Source organism: Pezoporus flaviventris, unplaced genomic scaffold (genome assembly GCF_033815535.1).
Source record: "Pezoporus flaviventris isolate CSIRO_AGI_PZ_B2104156 unplaced genomic scaffold, CSIRO_AGI_Pfla_v1 ptg000015l, whole genome shotgun sequence".
NCBI lineage: Eukaryota > Metazoa > Chordata > Aves > Psittaciformes > Psittacidae > Pezoporus > Pezoporus flaviventris.
In genome coordinates this window covers 19287112-19314890 of record NW_026892563.1, presented here as the reverse complement: position 1 = coordinate 19314890, position 27779 = coordinate 19287112, and the positions used below count along the sequence as shown (strand labels likewise).

Below are 27779 nucleotides of genomic sequence, written 5' to 3'. Positions count from 1 at the left end.
CCTGCCTGTCATGACCAAGGAGTGTGGGCATTTTCTAAAGAAAGAGCTGGGGTTTGGAACAGGGGGTATAACCCCATTTATATTTTTTTTTTCGCTTTTCCAATGTATCTGCACCACAGTTCAGCTAGGAAGGGAAGAGCTGTCTGTCCTGTTCTACAGCCAAGGTACTGGAAACTTTTTTAAAGCAGCTTCTGTAATCTGTTGTTGGCCTCAAAGATCAGAGGAGAGGTACTTAATCCTAAATCAATGTAGAAGACTTTTCATAGTCATGGGCATTATATCAATAGTTTGAATGCATTCTAGTAAGAAACAGTTATTTTAGGGCAGAGAGGAAAGATGTCTCAAGTGCTCATCAGCAATGGCAGGATGTGTTTCAGCTGTCTGTGACTAATAATCTGCATGACCTCAGGCAAATTTCTAGTGAATCATCAACACTTACTAGTTTTGTAATTTTTACCATCTATTTTACATTCTCAATGCCGTCATCTGGATATAGCTACCTCATTGTTGCAGGACTTAACATGAATACCGTTTTTCCCAGCTAGGAAGTAGAATGGTGAAATGATGAAATGGCTTCCTGGAAATTTTGCGGTCTGGGAAAAGTCCATGGTTCTTTTCCTGTAGGATCCTATCATTTGCCTGGGTAAATTGCCAACCTGGGCTTAAATTCATATACCATTTGTATTAAAATATGTTTCTGAGTTCATTAGTATGCATTTGTATTATTCTCCTTCTCTGATTTTCGTCAATCCAAATAAAAAAAGAATTAAGGCAATAGTATGCAGGATGCTAAAGAAACAGGTCTAGTATTTTAAGCAAGAGGCTTAAGCACAAAGGCCGTCCCATATCTGCCTGCTTGTTTCACAACTACATTGTCCTTCCCCTTCTCTTAAATATTCTCTTGACAAGCATTTGCGCACCCATGCAATGAGTCAGATTAGGGAACTGGTCTGCGTTGAGACTAATCCAAAAGAAGTCTAGCCAGCTTTCAGCTTTCATGCTTACTACATGGATGTACAAAATCTTGGGAGTGGCACAAGGAGAGAGGAAGGGAGACAGGGCAGTCTATTCTGTGGCAGTGCTGCCTTATGCATCTTCAAGTACTTCTTGAACTGTCCTGTTGTTACAGTGCTTTTATTGAACCTTATGTTAACTACATCTTTTAAACCGAGAATACCAGTAAAGCTAAAATGTGTATGTATATTTGTGATTATGAATATATATTATATACAAATATATTTATCTATATTAAACTATTACTAAAACATCTCTTTCTATTAGAAGTTATTTGGGACTCGCTGTCTAATCCCGACTTTGACTTGGCCTTGATCTTTTTTTAGCTCTTGTCTACACCATTTATATTTTGCACAGATATTGCCATGCTAAAAGACCATCCAAAGGTCAGAGGGTTGGCTATTGGCAGTTGGCTGCCCTTTCACCAGCCAAAATCTATTACTGTACAAGTGGAAATCCCCAGCTTATCTGTAGGCACATATTTGTCAACTTTTAGGATGGTAAAATTTTAATAAGATCTTGGGAAGTTCATAAAAATGGCAGAATGTTGATTTCTGTTTGGTTTTCCGGCAGTGGGAACCGGAGCAATTGGAAAACAAGGATAGAAAAATGTCTGCTGAAGTTGTGGGTGTAACATCTGACTGTGTTTGTCCGACAACACTGACATCTGGCCGATGAAAAAATGTGAGTGTCATCTTGAGGGAAGCCTGAGGGCCATACCTAGTTTGCAGAGAATTGTGCTTATACCTGAGACAGCCTGTAGGGCTGAACATGAAGGGTTAACATAATTCTCCCATAACAGCAGCAGCAGTTACATCAGCTTTTCCCAGATTATGTTTATCTCACTTATGATGAGAAGGAGCACACTAATCAACTGGAGCACTTCTAATCAACTAAGTATTTCTTAGGTCATTGGTCCACAGCTTCTGGGTTAAATGCGACCCTCATCCTGGGCTTATCTCACTTGCTGGTGGAGAAGATTGCAAGCTAGAGAGGAAAGCAAGATTACTTTGCCATTTGTGTATTCTTACCTCAGTTGTATGTGATTTCTGCTGTAGCTAAGACAGTTTGAGTCACTGGAAAGCACTTCTGGGGATTTTAAAGCAGTATTGCCTTTGCGTAGGATCAGTAAATTGTCTGAAAATGTTAACTAAATAGTGATGACAGTCCCCAGCTGAGTTAAGTATCCAGTATGTTTGATTCTACCTGCACGAATGGCAACAATTCAAAGGTTCTACTAAACAAGCATGATTGGAAAGGATAATAGTCTCAGAAAGGAACTGATGCTGTTTGTATTGATTTTGTATTGCAAGTACAATCAAGGTATAAAATCATGTTGTGACACACGAAAATAAAATTCAAGAGCCTCTGCTTCATGAGAGAAAGCAAAAGTGTTGAAGTCTTTTTGGTTTTGATGTCATAAAAAAGAAAGCCTAATTGGGCAAAACTGATGTCTTCTAGATGGTGAGTTCTGTTTTGCATGAGGAGGTCAAATCTGTAATCAGGTGAGGGCTAGAGAAACATTTCTCTTAATTTTTCGAAGTGGTCGTATAGTTTTTTTTTTTTTCCAGTGGAATGCACAGGATCCAACTGCTATTGAGAGTTCCACTGTTGTTGTTGGGGTAGGAAGAATTTATCAGTACCTATGTGGATGTGGGAGCTTGGAGAACATCAAACTGAGAAGTGATGGAAATAGGAATTTTAGGCTGTAATGTAGAAAAGATAGGAAATAGTGGAAGAGGGTGGTTGGCTCAGCATTGAATAGATTTCTGCAGAAATAGCACCTAAGTGAATTCACAAAGAGTAAGATGAATACCAGCTGTCTGCAGGCTCCTGGAAACAAGCTACTAGCACACCTCATTTGCATTTCTTTCATCTCTGCAGGCACGCAGAAAAAAAACCTGTAGATAAAAGGTAGAATTCTGAGATCAAGACCACAACTTACATTGCTTGGCATCTGGGCCACTGAAACCTGTGGTCTTCTTCACTGTGCCATGCATTGACTTGGATGCCCAATCTGTTCTAAGGATGCTCTAAAATAGTACTAGAGATTCAGGACAAAGACAGAGGGACAGAGGTTTTTCCAATTTTTAATACTTTTTTTTTTCTCTAACCATATAGTATTGAAGATCTTGTCCAAGTAACTACAAATCTTGTTTCTCTTATCATCCCCATTCTTATTCGGGGATTAATTTTAAGGTTCTTAATCCTGTGTCATCTGAATATACTTGTTGAGAAATCCATTAATTCTCCACAGCTCATGTCAGTGGGAGTCTCCTGGCCCACCTGTTTCTGAATTGGGCCCAGGGTCTGCAGAGCACTCTTCTTTTTACCAGCATAGAGTGTGAGCCACCAGTATGACGTGGGAAACTCCCCATTATTTCCTGGCTACTCTGTCAGCCCCATTTATCTATCAGAAGCTCAGAGACTAGCCTGTATCTGTGCTTGGTTGTGAATCAAAAGAATTCCAAAGACACCTTTGCAACCCTCATTTCTGCACTGTACAACCTTCTCAGCTGTAACTATGAATCATAGCTCACGCAGTAATGCGTAATCTTTCCTACATGATTCCTGAAGTGTTTAAAGATATGTTAATAAATCAATGCTGTGCACTTCTTCAGAGCAGGAGATACTATACCATGTTGTATAAGTAAGGGAATCAAACCATAGTGTAGTAAGGGCTAAAGGCCATGGAATAGATTCATGCCAACAGTTGGGAGTATCACGCACGACTTATTCCCAGTATTTACATGCTAAATCCTCAAAGTGCGATCTCATGTTCGAGCAGTAGATACACCACCTACTGCCTGAAAAAAACAATAGTTGAAGTCTATTCCCTTGCTATTTAAGTTCCATAATAGAGAAAAATAAAGTGACATATATATATGAATAATTATGGACAGTTACCAAGGTATCATTTAAGCACTGCAACAGAGTTTCCATATAAAGAATAAGCAGAGAACATTTTCTAATAAACAACAAAATAGCTAATTATTAATATACCATTGTTGTAATATGTACAACAGAAAAAAAAAGTTAATGTCCTGGAGGTTTATTTAATAAGAAAACCACCCTCATGTGCATCCAATCAGAAGGAACTATTCTTTGTACTGTGCTATGAAGATACATAAAGCTCCTGAAATACTGCATTACTTTGTTCACTCTGACTTACATGTATTTGCTAAGTATTTGATCTCCAGATGCTTTGCATACTACACAATGAATGGGTGAAATGACAATGAGGGAACTAAGCAAAAGGATGACACCAGACTGATACCAAAGTTCCAGCACCACATCCCTGACTCAGCAGTATCAGTAGTTTTCCTTCTTGGGTCTCAGCCAGGTTTAATTCTGAACCATGGAGTTCAGAATTGGGGTTAAGAGTCTTGAAACAGTAATCGAACGGTAAATAAATCTCTGTTTTTTATGCTTTTGAGGGACAATTGTCCCACCTGATTTTCATTGTCAGTATTGTTTGTCTTACCAACTCTGCAGGCTGGGTATTCATTGCTCAGTACAGAATAGATTTTAACTGTGATGCATTTGAGCTGGGGTTTTTTTGGTGGTTTTTTTAAACATAGTACAGTGAAGTGAATGTCTAAGCGTTTCTTATGCAGTTACGCATCTTTATGGTCCAGGTTCTCTTGAGTAAAATATGGACATCAGTAAGGCAACTGTGAGATTCACAGCAGATTGTCTGTTAATCATTGCCTTGTATGCAAATGGTCCAAAACATTTACTACAGCATCACATCCATTATTTTGATCCACTAACAGATGTCATCAGCCAGCTGGGAAGAGCCTGCAGAAGACATCAAACCAGTGCTTTGAATGGCAAGCCATACCTCCACTCTTTTACTTTCAACATCAGCAAGTTGCAGTTTTAGGAGGGAGTCATTTATGTTCCCAACACCTGCAGACGCTCTGAGAGAAGTTGTCTTGTTTCATTACTTACAAAGGCTTTGGATAGTTTGGCCAAGAAGACACTGCGTTAAGCAGAAAGGAGTGGTGGAAAGCAGAGTGAACAAATTCCAAATCGTACTGGTATAGTTTGGCTTCACTTGAACTTAGTTTGCTAAGCAGACATTTGATAATTAGACTTGCTTTGTGCATAAACTCAGAAAAATACAATGGAGTGGGGTTCACAAAGATATCTTTGGGCAAGACAAGAATCCCAAAGCAGTCATTCAGCAGTGTGTGATTCTATTAATGATTTTGAAAACACAAGTGTAACTCCCTTTTCTCTCATCAGCAGCTTGGTACCTGCTTTTCAGGCCTTCAAAATCCCTGAATGTTGAACTCTCACACCTAGTGGAGTACTTCATTGTGCCTTCATGCCTCCATTCCTCTGTGATACAATCTAACCAGTAATTTCTTTTTTAATTTCTGTTACTGCTGGCACATTCAGGAGAACTACAGAAGAAAATGCTCTGTTCTGATGAGACTAATAAAGAGAGCTAAGAAAAAAAAAAGGGGGGGAAAAAATTTAAAAATATTTGGTACAGATTTAGTTTGGAAATTTCATTTTGTTCTTATTGTGATTACCACATGAAGAAAATCATAAAATCAAAACCGTCATGTCATTATAGGCTTGCAGGAACGTGGTATGAGGAATAGTGAATGGTTTTAGAATGGCGCAACATTATACTGTCCTAATCCAGCTCTTTTTGTGTTGTCTTCAAAGGCTCTTTGACACGAGATCGGTGAATTTCTCGAATGTGTCCTCTAAGGGGCAGCATTGAAGAGCAGGTCTCGCTAAACTGCTGCGTCTTTTCATAATGCGAAGAAGTTATTAAGTGACTGTCAGATTAGTGCCTGTTCTCTGTTGTTTGGAATTACAGGTTTTCAAAGGTAACCAATATTATTGAGAGTCATTGCTGCCAATCTGTAAAAAATCCTGTAGCAGACATATTTCAGTTTAAGTGGTAAAACCATTGGGGTTCTCCCCTTTCGAGTACTCGAAATCATGCAAAAAAGGGTGAGCATTTTGGTTTTGTTTTTGTTTGGTTTTTTTTTTGGTGGTGATTGTAGTGGTTTCTGTTGTAAATTTTTTAGTGTGAAACTGATGGCAGAGCCTATTTGCATTTCTTTCTTGTGAGAAATATCAATATTGTGTCATTTCTAGATGCAGTATGTTGTCTTGACTAATGCTAATTAGATAATGTCAAGTCTTTCCTGTCAGTATTGCACTAAACAGTATAGTGTGGGTGACTTGATATAGGAATATTCTGGAGTATTAATATCACTGGCTTAGTCCTGAACATTAGATCACAAGAATATCTGCTTCTTCTTATTAAAGTCCTGTGATAAGAGGAAGATTGTGGCATTAATGTCAAAACGGTAATGCTTGGTCCTTCACTTGCAGTCAGCCTCAGGATGATGGGTAGTCATCTAGGAAGAATGAAGTTCAAGTGCTCTTTTCCCCCTCTGAAACATAAGCAGTTTATTTTCCTTACCCTGCTTCATTTCATCAGTGAACCAATAGAAAATTTGTAGTCTTGTTTTCTGGGCAGGAGCTTTGCCTGGGTAAGATAGCCTTCAGAACTTTCTTGTACAATTTGTCTTCCAGAGCAAAGTGCTTTTTTTTTTTTTTTCCTTATGTGCCTTTATAAAAAGATAATATGTTTGGGTTTATAAAAATACAGTATCTTTCATTAGAACAAGCAATTTGGTTGAATTTGGGCTCATGGGGGAAAGTGGCTTGAGCACCCATCATTAAAGACTATATCAGAGATGCACAAGGGATCCAAACCAGCTGTAAATAGGGAGTCCGATCATAACGGCAGTTTTTGACTTTGTAACCATAACAATTTCCTTTTTAACATAGTCATTCTACAAAACAAGATAAATTCATGTACACACATCTGTCACTGTGTGATTGTCATGTGCCTAATACATCTACCACAGTGTAGAACTGTCTGCTGTGCTCTTGCTAGTTATAATATCAATCATAGATTTTCTCTTCAGGGAGGGAGAGAAGATAAATATATAGAGGAGGTGTGAGAGCTTCCTGGACTATTATAGGCTGCATTTACTAATGAAAATTTTTTGCTAACAAACACTCTAGCATTAATTGTTTCTAAATGTCTTCTCTTTGCAGCTCGCACTATTAACTAAGGCAGTTTTGGTGCTGAATCAGCAGTGAGGTTTCAAGTATGAGCAGAATACCAGCCGCTTTTGAGGATTTCACCCCATTCTTCTGGATGTTGATTTCTTCCTTACAGCGTCAAAGCTTCGTGAAAGTGTGTGTTCACTTGAAAGTCTTGTGCATGTATCCATAAGAGCATGATGTTCTCAGCCATCATCAACAAGTGAGGCTGTAATATATTATAGTATCTTTTTCAGGTACGTTCTTAAGGTAAGCTAAGCATTCTCTTAAGGAATGGCAAGTCTAGTTGAAATAAAGCGATTACTTTGCTTTTATGAGGGAATTATCTTTCTGTTCTAGGACAGATGTGGTTTAGTGGCACAACTGGTAAGCAAAATTGAAGCATTTGTATTTAAGTACTTGCAAGAAAGAGATGGTGTTTTTAGTTAGTGTTAGCTTTGAATGTTAGGCTGCTGATCTCCCAGTGAATTGCTGTACACTGTCTATCCATATTGACCTTCAGTATTCCCTGTTGAGATGACCCATTATCATTCTTCCTGTAATTAGTTTCTAAAGGTTATTTCCATCTCTGTGCTGATGTGAGTGAAGCATGTAAGTTTGCACCTGTTGATTTCTGACAATAGTGAGTCTTTTCCAGTAATGTTTCTAACTTCAGCTTTCATCTCTGCAAGAGACATGCAAGGATCGTTGGCAGCATCATATCTCAAAGGCTTCAGTTTTCTTTCTCTCAGCAGAATTAGCGTCCCACAATTTCTGTCTAGGGTTTCCTTTGGAAGTGATGGAGTTTTTCACCTGTCGGGTTTTCAAGTGATTGAAGATGTGGTTATTTCCAGATGGTCTTAAGGCAGGTGTAAAAATTGCTGAGTCAACTCCTGTAAATCCACATTATCGTGATTGAGCTTATTTTTTAATTTCTCTGCAATGGCCTCCTTTATTAGATTCCTATGTTCCTATATAAGTGAATTCAGCTATTGCATGTCAATTTGCCATTAATTATAAAGTTTCTCATCCTATTTTTTAAGTCAGTGCTTAATGTATGTTTCATGCTGGTTTTAATGACTGTAGTTAATCTGATAGGGTTTGGCCATTTATTATTATAGAGCTTTGGGGAAAGTACATTATTTTACCTCTGTTAAAATACTGCATAGGCAAGGAGGCTGGAGGAAGCATCTAAGAAGAATAATGAAGTGCTCTGTTGGCTGCTCTGGTTGTCAGGACTTGGGAGGTCAGATTGTGAGTGAGATGCAACAAGACTAAATAATTTATATTTGATCTATACCTTTCCATTATCCAAAAGACAAGAAAGAAGTATTCTTACTTGTTTCTGGATTTCTGGCTGGGAAAATTGTGATTTTATTACTTCATATCGGATGTTCGGATCTCACCTAGGATAACTGCTGCTTTAGTAAAAAACACTTCTCTGCCCAGTTCCATGCAGACTTGAGATGGTTATCCTTATGGACTGCAAGAAGAGATCACAAAGAAGTTCTATTTTTATGGCTGGTGTGAAGGCACTTATTCAATTGCCATAGCAGACAAATGGAATATACCATCTAGCGTTTAATAGCTGGCAAATTCTCAGCTATGTAGTCCAAGTGGTATTGGAAATTCTACAGGTAATGTGGAGTTAAAGGATGTGACTCACCCATGCTTATGGTTTCAAAATCAGTTCTCTACAGCATGGAACAGCTTCACCCTGATCAGCCCTAATGTCAGTAAAGGGGACCGAATCCCTCCCACAGTGTGATTTTTAACAAAATTTGGTGCAGATAAGTTCATCAGAAATCATCAAAAATGGGATTCTGTTTGTACTCAGAGGAATCTATAAGATGATGCTTTTGCTCTGTGTCTCATTTTATGCAAAACAGTTTATTTTTTTAATTTCTTCTTGGAACATCTTCAATATGATAGAATATTTAAAGTGCATTTTTAAATAGTGGCTGGCAATCTGTGAAACACCATTTTAGCATGAATGAAATCATATGCTACTAAAATACTCCTTATACTAGGAAACTGAGATAAATTGAAAGTAGCACAGCTAAAAAAGGGAGGGCAACAGGTGTTTTATTAGACAGCAGATATCAGCTTTTTTTACATGTGTAGAATAACTGATACTTCATCCTAAAAATTGTTATAAATTTGCGTGTTTCTACTACTGAATATCAGTAAGTCGCACTGTTACTAATTTAGTGCATGTTCCTTTAAGGTGTTTTTGATGAATAAAACATGATACGCTCTTCTAGCATATCACCAGTTTCGTAATGTGGTACAGGATTGAAAGAATTTTGCTTGAGTACCAGGCATTTGATGACTAAGAGTATGCTGGAAAAGGGAACAAGGCAGGTTGTACTCCTGCACAAAAAAACCTGCATTCTGTAATTACAGAGATGACTGTAAGGTGCATGTGCAGCCTGTTATAAAGAAGTATTTTTTGTGTTGCAGTAAATGGGAGAGTAATTTTCTTAGATACACAGATCTTAGTCACCTACTTAGTGAATAAGAGCAGTGTGATTTACCTCTACCCAAAATTTAAAATGCTTTTGACTGTTAATTTGAGCAAGTCTCCAAAGTGAAGCATCCTGGATGCCAATTTTCCCACTGTTTAAAACTGGGATCCTCCCTAGTTTATTGCTGTAATTTACAGAACCTTTTAAGATGTGCTGTTTAAACCCATGTTGTTGGGAGTTTTAGCACCATAGACCAAATAATAAATAGATGGTAAAATGGTTTCAGTAAAATCATTCAACCTGATGTTTTAAATTTAATGTTCTGTATACAGAATGCTGTAATATTCTCACATCCTAAAAATATGGTACCTTCCATAAAGTAGTAGTTTCAGGTGACTAATCATTGTGTAAAGCACAGAACTGATATTTAAATGCAAATCAGGGGCCTTTAGGTTTGTGCATTTTTGGTATTTTAGCATGATTCACAGCACACCCCTTAGGAATGTGCATATTAAGCAAAGGTGATTCCATTTTCTTTTGTAAAATGTGTATAATAATGTAGATTTAACTAGAAACATTGACATTTTAAAAATATGTGTGCAATGAATACAAAATATAAAATGGTTTGAATTCAATTTGCAAATGCATATACTATTTAAACTGAGTACAACTGAAGTGTCAGTCTGGAAATGTGGAGTGTCAGAGCCATCTGGAAAACACACCCCTGGGCTATTCAGACATCATTTCTGTCCAAGACCCTTGCTGTCATGGCTATTGAAGATCTTGCATGTCTTAAGATTTTCTGTAGAGAGCCTTTTTTAGGCTTTGCTGTAATGGCATGTAATGAAGGCACTCATGCTACCTAAATACCATCTGTCCATACAAAGCAGAAGAGGGTCTTACGATCTCAGGGACACCCTGACTCCATGGAAACTGAAGCAGAATATTTGTAGTGACTTTACTGGAGCCAGGATTTTCTGTATCTTCAAACAAATACTTTCGCAGTAATTGGATCTGGACCTGGAGATCAGTATCAACTGCTGATGTTATCGAGCAGTACTGGTGATGCTATTGAGCTGTAGAACATTATTTGCCATAATGGTTGTGATCAGAGACAAATCTCTCTTCCCTGTCATTCCAAAGGAGATATACAGGGAGGAACCCTCAATCTTTTCAGGAACACATCAACAGAAGAGAAAATGGTCAGTGTAGTCAGAATTGCAGTCCCGCTTTTCACAAACTCTTTGGGTGAGAGCCCATAGTCTGCCCTGAAATTACACTGCAGTTAGAAAGACGGCCTCACCAGATACCTAACTAATGGTGTAGCTGCCCAGGTCACTGCTGGAGAAAAGGCACTGTGGGTAAAATATCTTTGCAGTTTAGTCATTTCAAAGTATGAAAAGGTCTTTTGAGGCCACAAGGGCAACTGCTGGTTTCCTGAGATTTGCACTGATTAGATCAATCCTGGGCTAGGGCCAGAAGGTGAAAGGGTGAAGAAGGATGAAAACTTGACTTCAGACCTTCACGTCTCTGTTTGTCCTGCAGTCTCTGTGTCTTTGCTGAGCCAAGAGAATCTAGCAATGTGCCTATACAGGAGATCTGGGTTAGAGACACCTCTATTTGGAATTTAAAAACATAAAATATACCTTAAAAACACATTTTGAAATATAAAAGCAAGAGAACCCTTTTTCAAGCACATGACAATAAAGATACTCTGTGTAATCATTCTGTAACTCTCCAGTTTTCTCCATTTGTTCAAGTGACTGTGCTAACAGTCAATCAAAGAAATCATGTAGGCAGTACATGTGTGTGACACAGCTACAGAACATAAAATTTTAAGCTGAAGAAATTAACCTCTCTTGTGATACTTCAAGATTTATCTACTAATTGCTTGCCTGTGGCTTAAAAAAATTCACAAAAGCTATCTGAAATCACACTAGGAAATCCTCTGAGTTCAGTCAAATCTCTGATTTAGTCAGCTTCAGCTATCACTGCCATCACCAATGCATCTATAAATACATCTGCTTTCACAGCGTACACATTCTGAAATTTGCCCGTTGCCTCCTCAGAAGTGCAGAGCTATCATTGCTATTAGACAAGCCTGGCTTGACCAAAGCCAACATGAACCCAGCCTAACGGGCCAAGCCCATCCCTTGTTGTTAGTTTTGATAGTTGCTGCTATCATTTGATAGTTTGCTTGTAGCCTGTCCAAGTTGGCAGTGTCAGCCCAAGCTGATTGGAGCTGCAGACATTTTTGCTGACTGGAGTCATGCTATCTTTGCCAGTTTGCTGGAATAGACACAGACACTGATTGGGTCATGCTGAAAACATTCCTGTCCTATGAAGCAAGTCTGTTTGTATTTTAGGTTTGCCAGGACTAATGAATTAAAAATCTTGGGCTCGCCACAGTTTGCTGCTTAATAATGCCTGTGACAGAAGGATTTTTTCTTCACTGAAGCGTGACAGCATCATAATCCCTCGTCACTGGCAAGGAGAGGAAGGAAAGGTGGAATTGTGGAGAAAAGCGGAAAAGGGTGATCTTTTGGGACAGCAAAGCCTATGGGAAGTGCAGGTAGCAGCATGTTGCCCTGACAGCTGTCTCAGCTTCTCAGACCTTGTCAGTTTGTTGCTATGCAGCAGGTGCAGCCTTTTCTTTTATTGAAGCTTTACTCCATAAAGGCAACGACAAGCCAAGGCAGTGGCTGGCCCTGGATTATACAAGTGCAGACACTCCGCTAAGTGAGGTAAGGCAACAGGTGTGAAAACTGAACTAAATTGATAGAGCTGTAACAGCACCTAATCTGAGTTCTGCAGCAGGTTTTTCATGGAGAAGCAGCAGCCAGTTCTATAGGCAATTGTTGTGAAGAAGAGAGCGGCTCATTAAATCTCACTAAATTCCAGGTTGCCCACTCACCCTCTGTCTACAGAGCTATTGTTCTTCATACATGGAGAAAGCAGGTGGGGAACTGGGTGCAGTTGGTCTGTGTGTTTCCTGTATCACTTTGTCTGCACACAGGCTGCTTCCATCCCTTTCTGTTCTCTGTGACTGCTTTTTGTGATGAAGAACTTGAGGACTCTGCACAAAAAGGAGTGAAGGGATAAATGCAATACAAAAAAAAAATGGATAGGAGGATAACTGCTGCATATAAAGATGAGATTTCTTTTTCTGGATTGAAATAAAATGGAAATACTTTTTTGTGTTATGATAGAATTCACCCTTGCGTATCTAAGGGGTATTGATTTTTGCCCTCATATATTAGATAGTTAAAAGAGGTAATTTAAAGACATCACAGACCACAGAGTGTGTGATTGGGATAAAAAAAAAAAACAAAACAGATTTGCTCCTAGCAATAATTTTATGTCAAATTTAAAACCTGAGTAGAATGCATCATTTTCATTTCTCAGGCTATGATATGAAATGTTAAGTATACTCTTATGTGGAATACCACTTGAGATAGTAAGCAGATGACAGGGGACTGTGTACCAACAACACAGAATGATGAACAGCCATGTTTTAAGGATGTGCTTATCACTTTAAATCTCTTATTTTCTTTCTTTTTTTTTTCCTTTGTACTGGCAGGTATGGAAGGGAAATATAATGAATTTTTGATTAGTAGTTCTGTTGTTTTTGAAGAACAATGAGATGTCTCAGATGTTTCTTATAAAGTGAGGGTCTGGGGGGAAAAATAGAGATCAATAATGCTCAGAAGGTAAAAATTATGAGTCTAATGCAATACATTTCAAAAGGGAATATTTCAGTTGACCCAAGGATCTTTTCCTGAGTCCAAAAACATACACTGTTGCAGTTTAGTTGACTTTTCTTTGTCTCTGCCCAATAGATACGAGTTCAATTTTTGTGTCTTGATTATTAGAAATGGGGAATAAAGAACAATACCTGATATCCTTCATGTATTAGTAGAAGGAGACACTCTCAGCTCCAAGTAAGATTTATTTGAAGTAATCATTTTAGATTATTTGCTGTTATTTTAAGAAAGGATTATGTACTTCAAATAACAATTTATTGTGTAGCATTGCTACAGGGTAACCGTATCACTCTGCTAGCTAAATATTAAGACAGACAGAGGAAACACAAAAGAAATGCTGAAATTAATGTGCCAAATGCAAATTTGATACTCCTCCACTGATTGCAAGGCAGTGATGCCAGGGAACTGTTTGATTCACTTGTGCATCACCAAGGAAGACTATAACCCTGAAATATTGTTCTGTCCTGTTGACTTTCTGAGACTGCCAAATAAATAAGTGTAAATTAGAATGAGTTGTTTGGATTTCTGTACAGTACAATACCTACTTTACTGAAAAACTGCAAGGCTGTTGGCTTAGGACACTGGCTTTTGCTTTCACTAGCTAAATGCTGCGTTGTCTATTGACGTGGTACAACTTTTAGTAAATTAATTGTATTTTCCTGAAGAATTTGGTTTATAATTGACTGAGGAGTTTTTATCTTAATTTGAAAGTGACTCTCATAACTGTCCACATAGTTGGTATGGATGCAATGCACTCTGGATAGCATAGTCTTCAGTCCTAAAATAATTTCTTTATGGGCAGATCTTTTTCATGCATGATGTCCCACTGACTTCTTGTTCTCCACACATGGAGCTAATCAGAAGATTAATCTCTGTGAATTTTAGCAGCTTTGTGCTAGATATACAAGGAGATTAAGCTTGCGTTTAGCTATTTAATAGAATTTAACCAAAACCAGTCAAAAGGTTAAATGTACACTGAGCTCTGAGTACAACGTTTGAGTGTTCAGAGATGTTTTAATTATACCATTACAGATCAGTAGTGGCTAATTTTTTTGTTGCTCGGCAATTCTTTTTGTTGCTCAGCTTGAAATGAACTAGCAGTTTTCTGAATGGACAGGGTTTCATCTCAGTAAAACTACTTTTTGGGATTGGTGGTCTCAGAAGAAAGACTGAGGACTGAATAAGGTCCTGATCCAGGAGTCAAACCCATGCAGACAGACCCCTACACCTGCACAGAGTTCCACTGAAGAATCACCACCAAGGTTTGGAGACCCAGTAACTTTCTGACCATTAAGTGTGTGACTATCAGGCACAGTTTGACTGGGGGAGTATGGGTGGAAGGTAGGAGGATGGGTGTCTCCTCATTGACACCATGTGGAGTGGTGTGCACGTTTCCAATCACATGGCAGGCTTGGGGTCATGTTACTCTCAACTCCCCACCCCTTCTTCCTTCTTCACCTTCAGAACCAGGCAGCATTGCCACGAGTCAAGGCTTGCTGAAGGGGCAATGGCGGGGAGCAAGCAGGTGAGGAGAGGGCAAGCTTCCTTTGCCATCGTTCTTTCTAATCTGTAAATAGCAAAAGAGAGGCAGTCTCAGCACTGAATTTCACTTAAATCCTTTTTAAATGGAAAAGTGAAATGGCGCTCCCTTGACTTTGATTCTAAACATTGCTTAGCTAGAATGAGAAAGATAGCTATGAATGCATGAAAAGCATTAAACCTCATTTGTTGAATGGTGTAACGTGTTCTGTAATAAGTATATTGTTTGTATTATTACAGCTGGAACAAACAGGTAAAAGCATTGACTCAAGTGCCCACATGATCACCACCGCCAGGGTACCTGCTGATAAACCAGTACGAATTGCTTTCAGCCTGAATGAATCCCCAGGTACAGTTTAATTTATGCAGTAAAGCACAGTGAAATGATTGCTTTAAAATTTTATGCGTTCTTACCAGTGTTTACAATGTCAAATGAAGTCCAGTGTTACGCATAGATTTTTTTCCTAAGTGATAGCATGTGATCAGTTTTCCTGTCTGATAACTTTTAATGTTTCCATTAACAATTTCATTATACTAAACCCACGAACCTGATGGTTTAGATCTTAGCTTTCTTTCAGTAGTTTGAGTAATATAATTTGGATTGTAATTAACTATCGAATTTAACTACATATGCGGTATGTCTGATTTTAAGGAATTTTAAAACAAAAAAAAGAAAAATGGCATGTTCTACTGAGGATGATGCTAAGAGCACAAAGAGACTTTCCCTTCAGCAGGGAGGTTGGAAAGTGCTGCATGTGCCCAGCTTGATGAAAGGTTTCAGGAAACAGATGCCCCACATGGCATGTGCCCTGAGAAAGCATGAGAGATTTCATTGATGCTTATCCTGTCAGCTAGTGCTGATGGAGTATTAATTTCCCCAAACATACCCTGTACATACATGGATCCTTTCATCTCTGGAATAGATGGATATTATTAGTTTTCACCTTAAATATTATTGAAGTCTAGAGAAGCTGTTGCCAAACAGTAAAAGTTAGAATGAAATAAAGTAAATTGGAAGCTGTGAAGCATCCCAAAAAATGTTGCCTGTGCTGTTGCTAAAGGTGGGTGCGTGGACCCAGGGTTGGGATGCATTTATGGCATGACATATAAGGATCTTTGACAACCCCAACTGAAACTTATTGCTGATGAGTGCTTTATGGGAGGGTATGCATTGCAGGATAATTGTGAGGCTGCTTCCTGAGCTTTGTATGAATAGTCTCAATTTGAATACAGTTCTCTCATTTTACAAGTATTTTAGAATATGCATTATCTTTCCTAGATAGTTGTTATGTAATATTAATTTGCAGCTAGAAGCCTGAAACAGGATCTTATTCCCTAAGCAAGACAATCTAAACCCAAATATCTTTATATATTGCTGCACATCAGTTTCAGCTCAAGAGTACTTGTGGCTGTGTGCCCATTTTTTGTAAATTAAAATAATTTTGTAATTACATTTTATTATAGAAAGTAATAAGGAATCATTCTTATATTTCAAGACATAGTAACATGGCAAATTTCTCACAGGAATTGTGACAAAAATAGGTCTTTAAGAGAGATGTAAAAGAAAGGGGAGTGCTGTTACAAATTATGGAAAAAGAATGCTTATGTAAGATACTGAAAACAAGTCAGGGAAAGCTGAGACCATGGGAAAATCAAAGAGGGCAGGGTGATTTGTGACAAGAGATGGCGGTAGGAAATGACAAGGTTGTGAATAGCTTGGAAGAAGACGACATGAAAGGCAGGAAGCCTAGCTTCCTTAACATTGCATCATATTTTATTTTTTACTTTTCTATCCTGCTAATAATTACAGCCTTTCTTTAAACATTTAGAGAAATAAACTAAAATACAGAAAGCTAATCTTTTTCTGCTACAGTTTGGTTAAACTTTTCCATATTTTGAGGCCTTTATTGTATATATACAAGTGTTCCTGCAGTATGCAATCCAGAATCTGTGTGAGTACTGAGGAAACTAAACAGCAGCCAGTAAAGTGAGGGCCAGCTCCTCTGTATCACATCCCCTTGGGTTCTGTCAGGAGGTCTAAAACAGCATACTGTTTTACCATGACAGAAAAATTCTGTTCTTGCTCTTAACAGTAAGCCTGAACTTGGTTATTACATTTGATATATCTAAAGAAGGCAAAGGAAAAAAACTTTTACCAGCTTTGAAAATTTCCAGCAAACCATCGTTGAATCAAGAAAGTATAAATAAGTATTTAACACTTTATTTTTCAAGATGAGCTACAAAACCATTTTACAGATAGACCTTTAAGTATTCAATATTTGGCTTGTATTTTTTTGTTGTTCTTCTTGGTTTTTTCTCCTTATTTTTTTATATTTAATCTTTTATTTCTCCTTGACAGCTTGTTTTCAGTTCAAACAGGAGTTACCTGCTGCAAGTGTGATGGTAAATCATCAGTTAAAGCTTGTGTACTGCTTTATATACAAAATGTTCTTCACCAGGGCTAAGTGGTGAGGCAATCTATCTGACTTACGCTTTTCCTTAAATTCTACCTCACTTGAAGGGCACAGTAACAGATTCACCAAGAAAGGCTTGCATTCTCCTTCCGGGGGCTGTACAACTGCTTACGAGGAGGAACTGGCAGCATAACTGGATATAAAAAGGGGAAATGGAATGTTTCTTCTGGGTGCTGATTATCTCACTGGCTAGGATTGTAACCAAGCACTGGGTGTGAGGAGCAGCAAAAGGAGAAACTGCTCTCAACTCATGAGAAGAGATTAGTTTGTGTTAACTGACCTACAAGACTGAAGCTGGCTTATCCTGAGTATAAAAGAAATAATTTAATTGTGTTATATTATTTGCCAGTCAATATCTGATGACTGAAATCCTGGCCAACTTTGAGCAGGATTTTTAATGTGGAAGTAGGGTAACCAGTTCCTTAAAAGTCTCAGGAGCAGCCCATGAGAGGGTGCTATATAAGAAGACAGTTTTATTGTGTATCTCTTATTCAAGTATATATAGCTATTTATGTTTGGCTCTTTTACTCAGGTTCACTAAACTGGCATCAAACATAGGTTTCTCAGGGTGTGTCTGCACACTGTATTGCACCAGTTTGACTTAAGGTACCATTCTAATTTAATGAATTTCAATACTATTATTTCAGCCTACCTTATATCAGTGGAAAACTAATGCAAGTTAAACTGAACTTGGTGTTCTGAAATTTGAATGTTTTCCCAAATAGAAAATTCATTGCCATTTATCAAAATCAATTTAATTCAACAAATTCAGTGTGTCCTAATTTATATCACTGACTTATTTACTGAACATATTAAGATGCAATGATTATAACAGGAACTTTATTCATTTTAGAGAAGTGGATTTTTTTTTTGTGTAATAGTTCTAAAGGAAGGTTTATAGGCAAACATCTCTTCACTTTCCCTCCTAGAATAAAAGCTTGACTCTAGATGAAAAGTTCTGCTAATGACATGTGGTGATAAGTAATATCTTTTGTTTGAGATTAATCTACCTCTGATAGCACTCTCCAGAAAAATCACTGATAACAAAGGCAAAGCATACATCTTCTAATGAAACTGCAGACAGTGGAACAATGAAATATTTTTGCAAGCATAGCAAATTACTTACTTTACTCCTCTTTATGCCTTTGTTATCCTAGTGACCATGAAGAATTTTTTGCTTTTACAGTTGATCATGCAAGACTCTTTTGCAATAGTTACTTCTTCAATAGCAACCTTCAAATCCCTCTTCCATCCTCGTTTTGGTTGTAATGGCAACAGAGGCTTTCCAGTAGATAAGATACTGGCTGACAACCAGTGGGGATTGCTAAAATATGTGGCTAAAACGTGAAAAGCTAGTTTCCTAAAACTACACCCAGCCTATAAGTAAGTGGCTTGATCTTTGGGAAATTAGACAGGAACTTAAGTGAGATACCCTCAAAGGGAAAGTGGCTGCGCATTCAGCAGACGATGCTTTAGGCTTAGGTAAAGGTATGTGTAGTAGCAGGGTTTTGCTCTTGTATCTTCTGTTATGGGCATTTCTATTTTGAGAAGGTCCACAACTCTTATTACTGAGCAAGCCTTCATAGCCTGTTCCTAGTCAAGCAGTGACCATTCCCCACTATTTTACGAGTGAGGTAACTGTGAGGTTGTGTAAGGTCATGTTAGGCAGGGCTGTGAATAGAAGCCTGGGAGCTTCACTCAGCAGTGCCAAGTCGCAGTCACTTAGCCACACAGCCTTCCAGGATGAATTCAATGAGTCTATGCTTGTCTGTCAGTAACTAGACTGGAGCTTCTGGATCTCACTGTCCTCCTAAGGCCAAGAATGGACCCCAGTACACAGTTTGATAGTGTTGTTCCACTGTGATTTGCAGTACTTGCAGTTGAGTTTGGGCACTTGCCCTGTGTAATAGCTGATCCACTTACAGGATAACAGCCTACTTATGTTACTAATTTAATTCTTTAATTTAGGAGGAAGAGATCTGAATACACTTACCCACGCATGTAGGAGAAAAAAATAGTACCTGATTGTATAATTAAAGACTGGATCATAACTCAGTTACTCAAGGAAGCAGAGCTGTCATTGGCATTTCCTAAATTTTGAGTGCTTGATTTAGCAACCTTAATATGCTTTCAACACATTTAAATTTTTATGTTCTATTTCTGTCTTTGTGAAGATCCTTGAGAAAATGTAATTCGCAGGTTTATACTGCAAGTAAATCAGCTGTTGTTCTTAAAGTATTTATTAACTATTGCCTGTATCCCACAGCTCAGCTAAATAGAGCAGCCATATAGGAAGAGACTGGGGTGTTACACTTAATTGTACCAGACATTGTGTTAGTCAGCAAAGTGTGAGGGATTTTACTCGTTCGTTTATGTGGTGGAGGTCTGGGCTATTGGAATCTCCAGAGGCCAGAACATGATTGAATAAGTGAAGCTTTCCAGAAAGTGTGATTCATTCTCAAATGTACATTAGCATATACCAGGGGATTGAATGCATCAGGGCATCACTGAAAAGTAGTAAGCCTTTTCAATGAAGACAGTCAGTATTAATACAGTACAGTCCTCTAAATCAGATGGCTTGTGTGGATCTCTGTACTATACATTAGAAACCCACCTCTCTTTTGTATTAATAGATACTGTCAGCAGAGAGAACTTACCTGGGCAGTAGATTGCTCCTCAAAGAGCACACCCAGTGGCCCACACAGCTCCATCCCCAGATAGAGAGGAGGCAATGAAAAGAGACAAAAAGGAGTCACTTGGATGGGCAGAAGAGTCTTGTTAAGATGTTATGGTAGGAAATGAATGGGCTGGTATTGGTTGCAAAGGTGGGTAACATTCATTTTCAGGGAGGAGGCTCAGGGAAGACCTTGTCGCTCTCTACAGCTGCCTGAAAGGAGGTTGTAGCGAGGGTGGTGTCAGTCTCTTCTCCAAAGTAACAAGTGATAGGTCAAGAGCAAATGACCTCAAGCTGTGCCAGGGCAGGTTTAGATTGGATATTAAGAAAAATGTGTTCACCAAAAAGGTTGTCAAGTGTTGGAACAGGCTGCCCAGGGAAGTGGTTGAGTCACCATTCCCAGAACTATTTAAAAGACTTGAGGAGCTTAGACATGGTTTAGTGGTGGACTTGGCAGTGCTGGGTTAACGGTTGGACTTGATGATTTTAAAGGTCTTTTTTCAACCTAAATAATTCTATGATTCTATGACAGTGAAAATTGAGCAGCCTAACATTGCTGCCCTTACACAAAGGTGCCCATCACACCATTTAAGCATGAAGGAGAGTTGACTGGGCAGCATGCTTAGGGAGCTTGTTATTTTGTTGTGGTGTTAGTTTTGATGTAGGAATGGTCAGAGAGCTGGCTCTGACACAGGAGGATACTTTGTCTGAGCCCAGCTGATGGAAAGCAAAAGGAGGAAGTAATTTCCCTGGAGACCCTCCCTCAGATGCTCTCTGTTATAATGACAGACTTCAGGAACAAGCAAAATAGATGAATGAACCTGATGAAACAAACATAAAACCCAAACCGTATCCCATACACATGAACCAAGCCTTTAGTTAAAAAACTGTATATACAGAGTTCATCGTGTAATTGGGGTACAGGTACTTTAATATACTTCTATATTTCAAATTAGTTTCAGGATCTATGGGAAATCAGGAAGTGCTACTCGGAAATTAAGCATCAGATAACTTTGACTTAGGTGGTTGCAATGACATCCCTGATCTCTTTCACATCATATGTTAGTGCTCTTTGCTTGGATGGCCATAACATTCACGTGTATGTTCTTCCTCCTTTCTTTTTTTCTTGTGACCAGAACCTTGATTCATTTTCAGTTGCAGCAAATTGTAGTCTCTGAATTTTTTATATTTTTATTTTTAAACAAAATATGTTTTCAACAATTATCTTGAATCATTTTTCTTTATGAGTGACAGAGAAGGGAGCAGTAAAATAGTGACAGCAGGAGCTTGTTGCTTTTTGTATCAGGTGAAGAATCAGCCTAGTTATTTTCAGAGTATTGTGAAACAGAAAAGCCACTAACTTTATTATAAAGGGAGTCTTTGATTATGTCAGTGATTCCTTATAACAATCAACTCATTAAATACTGCTAATAAATTGAAGAAGGAGAAAAAGAGCTATTTCTAAATTCTGTTGTCTAAGGAGATGTAGAATAGAAAAGAACAAATATAGAAAGATGAAGAGATAATTATGAGAGTGTTTTGATCTTTAGAAGATCTTCTTTGATATTTCAGGCATTTTCAGTGTTTCTGATTTTCAGAGTCATAGTTTTTTTAAGGCTGGAAGCCAGTGTGGTTTCATCCAATCCCCTGCATAACATCCAGTGTTCAAGCTTGTAAGGGCAATAATGACTTTTAGGGGAAAATGCAAGACTTTGTATCTTTCCTCTTGACTTTCTGAAAATATCCTCAATAAAGTTTTAGGAGGTGAATGACAGCTGTAATTTGCTTTCCCCTTGTGTGATATATAAACATGTTTATGTTTTACCAAGTGATTTTTGCTTTTATTGTTGTGGTTGTTACTTTGACTACAGTGAAATCCAGACTGACCTCATGCAGTAATTTATTTTCACTGAAAGTTTTTCTTTTTGGGGAAAGCAAGATTACAGTTAGTTTTGAGAATTTGTTAGTTTTTGTAAGCTAAATATTTCAGCTGAAAATTTCAGAGTAGCCTAAGAGAATTAGGAACTCAAAAAAATTTCAAACCACTGAAGTCCTCGACTTTTCTTGATGATGTTCTACACATCAGACGATGATTTAAACAAGTTTTAAACTAGCATAACTAAAAAAAAAACCTCTAGCAGCTGTTCAATGGATGCTAGGGCAGGCCCATTATAAAATGTACTATGGTATGTCATAATGGTTAGGATACCAATATGTTCTATTTTTAGTACCATTGACTCAGTCACTTGGAGCTCAAAAAATAAGAAGGGAACATCTGTTTATTGAAAGGATTTCCTCTATAGTAATTTCTGTTTCCATCCCATCCTTTCAAAAGTATTTCCAAACATTTCTCTTACTGGTTTTCTTCCTAAGATAATCCAATATATTTTTAATATTCCGACACTGTATTAATTTTGATTTCTTGTTAATATCCAGTGCAGTGAAAAGCTAATTGCTGGCTGATATTTCGTTACAGTTTTTGAAGTTGTTTTTGCTTTGTTTTTCTTATGTTAAAAATGTTTGAGGTCCCTCCTTAAAGCTACTGTACCGAAGACTGTACTTCTGGAATTGTCAAAACAAATAGCAGCTTAGCTGCTGTGGACACAACTCTGGTCCAATATCTCTGTCAGAATATTTAACAGCTATTCAGCCAAATATTTGTAGAGCAGCTGTACCCTTAGTCAGACTGAGCCCTATTCCATCCTTCCTTTTAACCTTGCCATATGATTCATCTTTCTTCTTTTAGAATATTAGTCTATTTTTGAATTTTGTGAAGAAAGCAATAGCAAATTAAAGGTAAACACATATCAGTGTGTTACAATTCTATACAATTAAAACAATTAAAGTATTTTCCAGAATGGACATGTTTGTGACATGGCATAAAAAATGAAGTGTGTGGAAGTGGGTATGACTTCTTGATAATACTAGCAAAACCTCTATCCCGTGACAATATAGAATTTCACTTTGTTTCCTGGGGAAATTCAAGAGCTTTTGTTTTCTCCCTCTGTATCACTATAGGGTTTTTTTTCTTCTCTAGGCAGCTCCCCAGTTTATTCTTCATAGGGTAAGGTGAATTATTTTACTTTTTGTCCTAACCTGCTTTGCTGTATGACCACTGAGGGGAGGAAAAACAGAAAACAAGTATTTGACAGATAATTTAAATCCTAGTTTGTATTCTCTAAGAATATGCAGAATCCTGCTTTGAGACATGGTAATCTTAATCTTGTTCGGGGTTTATTGGTGTGTGTAAATCTGCCAGCACAGAGCAGGTTGCAGGATCTGACCTATGTTAGCAATTTTCTCCTATGAGAGCCATCCTTATTTAATTCTGACACATTACAAATAACTGTAGTAAGCTTGCTAATAGTAACCTTCTCTTGGCCTCCCGTAACCTGTAGTAAGATGCATAAACAGTCATCACAACCCAGTGCAAAACCGATAGTGTGAAAGTCACTGAGAAAGAAATATTGCAGTGGCTAGCTGTGACGCCACCGAGTATGATTCATATTTCTGATCTCAGTCCAGCTACTAGTGGGCAGGTGTCCACTTCACAACACTGATGTAACTGGCACAGTCTGTCCCACCTTTGCTGGAAGCCTGTACTAAAAATAAAGAAATAAATAAAAACACAGATTGGTCTGTTGTCATGAATCAACTAACTCTAGCTCATAAGGATTGTTATCTACAGGTTAAAGACATTCCTTTGCAGTACAGAGAAGTTTGTGGTGCCTCCCCCATTCTGATCACATCTGTATAGGTAGCAGTCTTCTAGTTCCAGGGTTGCCAGGCTGGTTTGTGTGTTCTTGGGGTTGCCTTTGTGTAGTAAGAGAAAAGTTTTCTGTTACTGTTGGGTTAGCCCTGGTAAGTCATTGTATTGTAATGGGGAAGATATCTTTCCCTTCATTCAAGTGAATGAGCACTTTGGTAATAAGGATGATGTCCCTAGAAGATTCTTTACTTTGCAATGTAATAGAAAGCTCAGGAAGAAAGACTCTTTGTTTAGATTCATTTTTCTTACTAAGTTATCACGTTCTACTGTGTTAACTGGCTTTGTTTAGGTTTTAATGACAGCAATACAAAGTAGGCTTTTGTCTTTCCATCACCTAAACATTTACTTATTGCCAACGCATTAGTACTTTCAAGGAGCCTATTGGGGTATCTCTAGTGTAGAAAGATAAGCAGATGCTGAGGTGTTTGCAGGATCACAGTATTATTGTGAATACATGCAATGTAGAACAGCATTAGACAGGTCATGTGAAATGCCCTTTTCAGCAGACATTGACTTTTAACATCATGTTTACCTTTTAGATGATGCTTCCTCTGAAAACTTCCCTCTGACATTTCCAGAACTAGATCAGCAGCTGCAGGTAAACCTTTTCACTACAGTTCGTCACATTCACTATATTTGTTATGATAAAAAACCTCTGGTTGCTACAGTAGAGTGAAAGTGGTGCTTCTCTAACCTGTTAATATTTAATAAGACTGTATATTTCCACAGAAAAAAACATTGTCCTTTCAAGATCTGCAGAACAATTTATATGACATTTTTAATCCAATTGTAGGGAGATGACTATTTTAACATTCTCACCTGCCTTTTAATTTTTTTGTACAATTCCTGTATAAAACACAGCAGGTACTGCTGTAATGCAGTGAAAGTTCTTGTGGTTTTGATGGGAGAAGGAATGAGCCTACTTCTCATGCCTACAGACTGGGCTAAGACTGGTGTGACTAGCTTTCTCTGAAGCACTCCAAGAGAGTGCAAAGGTGCCTTTTGTAGTGCTTATCTCTAATCTTGGGTGACTAAAGCCAGTCATCAGGATCGGTAAGTGTCTTCTCAAAGTTACTTTAGTTCATGCTGCATAGCCAGCAACCCGAACTGTTGCTCTAGCAAGTGTCTGCAGACAGCACTGGATAAAAGTGGTGAATCTCTTTGTGAACAGTCCGATTTGTCACTGTAGGACAATAGAGCCTGGGTATACAGGACAATCAGATGGCAGTTGATGGCAACTCTATGGTTCACTAGGCACAGAGCCAGTTCTGTATCCAGGGATTATTTCCCTTTCCTCTGTGGCGGTTCTGGAGTGCTTGTTGGCTTTTGTAAACTACTTCAAATCATCTGTTTCCCAGGAGCATTTAGACTTCCTCTAATATTTCAATATGAACACAGTTGTTTCCTGAGTGTAAACTGAGAACGGCATTAGCAGACGGTGTTGTCCAATAATGTCATCCTTCCTGTCCTCATCAACTCATGAGACAACACTGGAGGGCTGCTGATTTAAAGGACTGACATCTCTCCTGTGGCTCTCATCAAAAGGATGACTGAGGAAGAAATGGAGGCTGACATAGAGTCTTCTTGCTCTATCCCTCTAATACTGAGAATAGGGGCAAGTTCCTTAGGTGTAATTAGGAAAGATTAAAGGAATAAATAGCAACCTAAGATCTGGCCTGAAAGGAACAAGGTCGTATGTTGTTCTTTTAATTCCACTAATCTTTCAGTGCAGCAATGCAGATTGATACTCTTTTTCCCTCAGAAGCATTAAATTTGAGAAAAGCAATATTGTTTTGTGGCTGAAGCACTGAACTGAAAGAACCTGCATTCTGTTTCCAATTCTGTCAGTGACGCACTGTGTGATCCTAGAGGAGTTGCTTCATGCCTCTCCTCATCTCTGAAATGAAGTTAATAATTTTTATCTTTTTTGTTAAAGAGCATTGAGTTCAGTGGGTGAAGAGTGCTCTAAAAGAGAAAAGTATGATTTCATTACTGCTATTGGTATATAAAAACAAGATTACTAGTGTTAGATGTAGTTTACTTTACAGGCCAAGTGATGATTTTTTTTATTAGGACTTTTATGACCCATCTCTGCAACATATAATGTACTCTAAATGTGCAATTTCATGATAAATTGCTCCTCTGGAATCATTCAGCTCTGCTGGATAAATAATAGCCATTATTTCACAGTTTTTGAAGTATGCACTACGGCAGTTCCACAAAGTACACTCTTGTCTGTTAAGTGCCTGACTTTTTTTTCAAGAGAACCTTCCTTTATTCTCATATCAGTATGATTCCAAATTCAAACAAACAGTCAAAGGCTTTGATTCAGATAATGTTCTTTATATTATCCTTCAGAAACATTTTTTGGTAATACTGAGGTAGTTGAAAGGATAACTTAAGACAACTATCTGGCTGACTCAACCACTCAAAAGTATAAAATTAGTGGTAGTGCTTCATTTTTTAGCTTTCAAGCTTATTTGCATATTTAGGTTTAGATGCCTTTATGTTCAACCAGAGACAGTTAAGTCAATGTAGGGTTCTGAGCTGGTGCAGAGGTAGCTTTAGCAATGAAAACTTGAATTTTTTTAAGTTTTGTCAGTCTGGGTCACAGCTTAAATTTGTAACAATTTAATGTAATTACATTATATTTTAAAATTTTGAACAAGCAATAACTGTAAACAAAATTAGGATTTGCCTAGTTACATTTTCTTATTTTTTAATTTATTTATTAAATTTATTATTTAATTTTTTTTTTTAATCCAAACTGCTAACTTTGCGTCAGCCCAGTATAGCATATAGTTTCAATTTATGTTAACGTAGCCACACCAGCTTTGAAACAGGTACCTCTTGTATTACAGAAGCAAACTACAACATGGGCTTCCCTTGTCATTCTTCCCATGTCTTTCTCTGTCCCAAAGTTAGCCAGTATAAAGTAGCATACATGAAGTGCCATCTAAATGAGCCCTTTAATCAATTGTGGCATAGCAGCCTGAAATGCTTGAATTTGTAAGAATGATGGTACATATTTTTGTAATAGAAATATGACATCTAGAATCACAAGATTTTCATCACTGTACCATAAATGTAGTCAAAAGCATTCATAATTTATTTAAAGTAACAAACTGTAAGTGTGGGGTAGGTAGCTATATAATAATAGACATAAAAAGAAAAAAAATATAAATTCCAGGTTTCAAACATACAAAGGAAATTTTTGAAACATGATTTAAAACAAAACAAGCAAACTAAAAAGCCTGCCTTTAGGTTGGGTTTTGAAAGTAGCTTGAAAGCTATGTGCATTCACTGAGGGACTTGGAAAATCAGAGCCTTAGAATTTTATGTATGCAGGCAGCAGACCACAGCCTGAGTACCAAGCAATTTGCACCTCTGTTTTAGGTTTCAAGCCCTTGTCCTCCTATGTTAGGCTCTGGCAGACAACTTGGCTGTTTGAGCAGAATTACCTAGTGTTCCCACTTTTCCTACCACGTTCCTACCATACCTACTCCCTGGGCACTGGTATCCGATGGCAGGGCAAAGTTCAGTGAAGCCTCCCCCTGACAGGGTAGTGAAGCCTGCTGTCTAAGCGCCAGTGCCAACTTTATAGAGGCAAAGGTAGGACTGGCCAGAGAAAAGGTATTTCTAGGAGGCTAGCTACAAATAGCTAATTCTTTTATAAAGTCTCTTACTGGAGGACAATCCTGGTTGGAAGTTACAGCTTCTTGCTGAAGCATAAAAATGATCAGTCTAGTGTTCTGATCTACTAGCTAGGTTCAGACCAAAATGTTGTCTTCTCCAACTACCTTTTCGAATGTTAACATTTTTCTACTACTCTGAGAGGAAGAAATTCCAATAAGCAATTTGTAAGAAAGTAATATCAATTCGCTAACTCCAAAAATTTGCTTTTGGTTTGTTTGCTGGGTTGTTTTTGTTTGTTTGTTTGTTTTGTTTTGTTCTATTTTATTTTTATTTAAAAATTAATGCGTGGTCAAC

General features: G+C 37.9%; 1 protein-coding gene across 3 annotated transcripts in view; it reads left to right on the top strand.

Annotated features, from left to right (window-relative positions):
• Positions 1-8605: 8605 nt before the first annotated feature.
• Positions 8606-27779, top strand: part of MAP3K7CL (MAP3K7 C-terminal like) — a 37611-nt gene continuing 18437 nt past the window's right edge. The window contains exons 1-4 of one of the 3 annotated variants that reach the window (XM_061453731.1): positions 8606-12313; positions 14451-14595; positions 15113-15221; positions 24329-24387. In XM_061453731.1, the coding sequence (XP_061309715.1) occupies positions 15152-15221; positions 24329-24387 (129 nt within the window). In that variant the 5' untranslated portion in view covers positions 8606-12313; positions 14451-14595; positions 15113-15151. Of the gene's footprint in view, positions 12314-14450; positions 14596-14677; positions 14859-15112; positions 15222-24328; positions 24388-27779 lie in introns of those variants that run through there. The other 2 variants (XM_061453732.1, XM_061453730.1) reach the window with 2 other exon arrangements.